General features: G+C 48.2%; 3 protein-coding genes across 3 annotated transcripts; 1 reads left to right on the forward strand and 2 right to left on the reverse strand.

Moving 5' to 3' along the window:
* Nucleotides 1–865, reverse strand: EJ05DRAFT_321651 (uncharacterized protein). Its single transcript, XM_033740767.1, has one exon. The coding sequence runs from the start codon at nucleotides 698–700 to the stop codon at nucleotides 116–118; it is 585 nt and encodes a 194-aa protein (XP_033594939.1). The 5' UTR covers nucleotides 701–865; the 3' UTR covers nucleotides 1–115.
* A 503-nt stretch (nucleotides 866–1,368) lies between these two features.
* On the reverse strand, nucleotides 1,369–2,447 carry EJ05DRAFT_321644 (uncharacterized protein). The gene is made up of 2 exons (XM_033740766.1): nucleotides 1,728–2,447; nucleotides 1,369–1,679 (listed from the first exon to the last, which is right to left on the reverse strand). Exons 1-2 carry the CDS (start codon nucleotides 2,178–2,180, stop codon nucleotides 1,521–1,523), a joined length of 612 nt encoding a protein of 203 aa, XP_033594940.1. The 5' UTR covers nucleotides 2,181–2,447; the 3' UTR covers nucleotides 1,369–1,520.
* A 676-nt stretch (nucleotides 2,448–3,123) lies between these two features.
* On the forward strand, nucleotides 3,124–3,327 carry EJ05DRAFT_422850 (uncharacterized protein; the record flags this gene model as incomplete). The annotated part of the gene is made up of 1 exon (XM_033741481.1): nucleotides 3,124–3,327. A coding segment is annotated over one exon (204 nt), but the record flags the coding sequence as incomplete, so codon positions are not given.

Consider the following 3,327-nt stretch of genomic DNA (forward strand, 5'->3'; position numbering starts at 1 on the left):
AGTAGCCTTGCAATTGTAGCGAGCTTTGGTGGCTTTATCGTTGGTTGTAGTCTTCTTCGACCCGTTCCTGCGAACGTTTTTTCTTCGTCGTACCTGACACATGTATCCGTTTGCTTCACATCTCGTGATGAGAGGTGAGCCCCTGAGAGTTAGCTAAATTTATGGTAACAATACTGACAGGACCTTTGTTACATCTTACCCTCGCAGTGGCACATTGTTGACAGGCTATGAGACTGTTGTCCATGACAGAATTAACGTACTGTCTTGGGTAGAGGTCGGACCTGGATTGAGCTTTGGCGATGCTTGCTTGCATCGAGAAAGATTCCCTGAAAGCAAGAAAACGGATGACCACGATAGCAACAACGTAAATCACCGACGAGGATATATATTTTAGCATACTGGAGCGAGGTAGATAAAAGGCAACCGCGAGGCGAGCAAGTAGCGATAACTGACATCCCCCGCTCCAGCTTGCGGCACACGCATCTCGGTCGAGCATGTCGAAGACTACTATCATCCATGAGCTGCGCAGAGCACGGGCGCATCGAAGACCACAGGACTGCGTCCTGCATTGATGCATGACTGATTGGAGCGGTTTGCGCAGGTCGCTACTGTACCCTCTCCCCCCGGCTGATTTTTCATGTACCGCTACTAAAACCATCCACATTAGCAGATCAATGCGTGCTGTGTCACTGAAGCGCATCGTGCCGAGATCCTATATTTCTAGTCATCGCGAACCATGGAAGGTATCGTATGGACGATACCAAAGTCGCGCTGGGAAGGCTTCAAACAATCTTTATTGGCCATGTACTCGCCTGATCCTTAGGCACGTCAAGCCATTGAAATCCCCAGACGAGATCATGATGATACCCAGCTAGTTGGCTGGAATTCTAATTCGTTGTGCAGGGATGTGATTTCGAAGCAATCTAACGAGTCCAGCATGGATATTAGGTTGGGAGGCAGGTCTCGAGCGGGAGGACTTACTTTTGATCCCGTAATTATACGACGATCAGAGTAGCCCGCTCGAGCAATGCATGAATGAAGCTACCAGTGCCGCTTTGTCGCACACCAGCCGCCAGTCTGCGAGTCTATCAAGGGTCAAGACTAATGGATGTACCGGCGAGATACTTGGGAAAGAAACAGTTAGATGCACTTACAGGGCAATCGGAGTGCTGGCCCGGCAAGGAGTGAAGCCGCTCTTGGCAGTTACCCCGGGCTAGTGTGTCTGTACTAGTGCAGGATCATATCGCACTACATCATCCATATATAGCTTTGATAATCCTTTTCGACCCTCATGTTGTAAAAAGGACAGGTATAGACTTTTACTAACTCATCGCCTAGCAAGAATCCGACCGACTAAGGAAAGTCGTTCCGTTCGCGATTGCTGGCGAGGCCACCTATTCTAGGCTTTAGTTAAGACATTCGAATTTGGAAGGCTTCATTTTAGGTGAACATTTAGCTCTGTAACCTCTCGAGATAAAATTATATACTATATGTCCTTTCGTCTCTTCCAGTCTGTACTCTTAAGCTTCGTCTTCGCTATCAGATCCAGGAGAGACAATCTGGCGGCGCTGATTAACTTTCAATTGGGGCAACGCCTCAACTGGCTCTAGCTCGTCTCCGTCATTATCCATTATAGACTCTATCTTATTAGATCCTAGGGCAAATAGCAACTTAAACTCCTACCGAGTAGTTAGTATATTGCTTAAGTATAGAATAGAGATTCTAACGCATTCATGCTGTCCAATCCTAGATTTACAGGCGGTGAAAATATCAACTCCTATATAAGTGGGTCCATGGAGGAGATAGACACACTCGTTTCTTAGAACGAGTTTATATTGCCGCTCTAGATTCCCTTCACCAACGTTGAAGATCTTTAGATTCTTGCTTGCAAGTGGTCCTTCATAGACCCTTTGAAAAAGGCCGTTTTCTGTTTTCTTTGAGAGGAATATGAGATCGCTAGAACTGTGCAGTTCCACTAACGTAATCGGAGTACCACACCTCCTACAAAGGAGACGATAATCTAGACGGCGTTCCGGAACGAGTAGAGGTATAGCTTCCCGCTGTCTAGTAGGTTGTTTTCTGTCTGGAAGTGATGTGCGGAACTCCTCGCAATATTTCTCGAGATATGTCTCGAACGGCTCTGGACTTTCTTTATCTTGAAGGAGGGAAACTTGAGTCATTGTAAAAATATGTGGTTTGAAAATTTACGAACGGGACTAGAATGTAAACTGATAGGCAGGTATAATAGCGAGCAGCGATCATTTTAATGGCCGCCGCCCTCTGTCTCTCCTATGCCTGTCCGTCCGCTTATCGTTCTTTCATGAACTCCCGAGGTGGGGAAGGACCCCCCTAAGAGACGTCGGCGTGATGCGCATCGACTAGACTTGCATCCTCACATGTTTCGAAGCGAACTGGATTGAGCCATCCCGCGGATGTACGAGGGCAGTACCGTCTGCTACCAAGACCACCATGCATAATAATAAAGCAGCATTCGACGCTCAGGTTATTCACGCAGAGTAATCGATCTGAATCCTTACATGTATGGCTTCTTCTCAACCTGACCACGCCATCGGAGGATTGCAGTCCATATATTTCGATCGCCAAGTACAGATTAGTTTATCAATCTGCACACGTTGACGAGCATCTGCAATACCAGGGCAAGCACAAGGAGGCCGAGACAAGCCGCGCTAGAAGGGAGAGAGAAGTTGCAATTGCTAGTTAAAATCTAGGCGCGAGTCACTGAAAGATACTCCTGGACGTGATTCGATAGATCCTGAATAGAATCGAACCTCAGCCCACATATTGGACATTGTGCAGTCGCGATAGCTGGTCCGGAAGAGGTCGCTGAAGACATTGGAAATCTGATTCGATGCGCACAATGTTAGTGAAGGCGAACAGTGATCGACAAGCAAGTGACGCGGCTTACATAATTCACATGACTAACACCCGACCAGGCGTTCCGAAATTCTCCGCCACACATCCCTTCCACCTGGTGAAAAAACACGACAACAGCGAGAACCGAAATTTTTGGAATTCAGTCGATCAAACGTACGCATATACCTTCTCATTAGGCTACTTGACTTGCTGTGAGCCAGGCGCATCGCCCAGTGCGACCCGGACACCATGGCAGCCGCGTGGCCTCAAGTGATGGTGTGGCCCACCGCGCTCCGCGAGCACGCAACTCATCTCAGCAAGCACCTGCGAGACATCCTCCTCAACATCGAACGCTCGCAGGATCAACCAGTGCCCTCCGATCAGGTCAAAAATATCATTATGGGCACGCTCGGCCTGGTCCTTAAGATGCAGAACAACCCCGACGTCAGCACG

Source organism: Pseudovirgaria hyperparasitica (assembly GCF_010093815.1).
Source record: "Pseudovirgaria hyperparasitica strain CBS 121739 unplaced genomic scaffold EJ05scaffold_52, whole genome shotgun sequence".
NCBI lineage: Eukaryota > Fungi > Ascomycota > Dothideomycetes > Acrospermales > Acrospermaceae > Pseudovirgaria > Pseudovirgaria hyperparasitica.

Excerpts from the sequence above, each read along its gene's own strand:
- EJ05DRAFT_321651 (XM_033740767.1), bottom strand. The coding sequence starts at position 700 with ATGCGCTTCAGTGACACAGCACGCATTGATCTGCTAATGTGGATGGTT.
- EJ05DRAFT_321644 (XM_033740766.1), bottom strand. The coding sequence starts at position 2,180 with ATGACTCAAGTTTCCCTCCTTCAAGATAAAGAAAGTCCAGAGCCGTTC. Across the intron at positions 1,680-1,727 it reads GGATTGGACAGCATGAATGC|GAGTTTAAGTTGCTATTTGC; the intron begins GTTAGAATCTCT and ends ACTACTCGGTAG.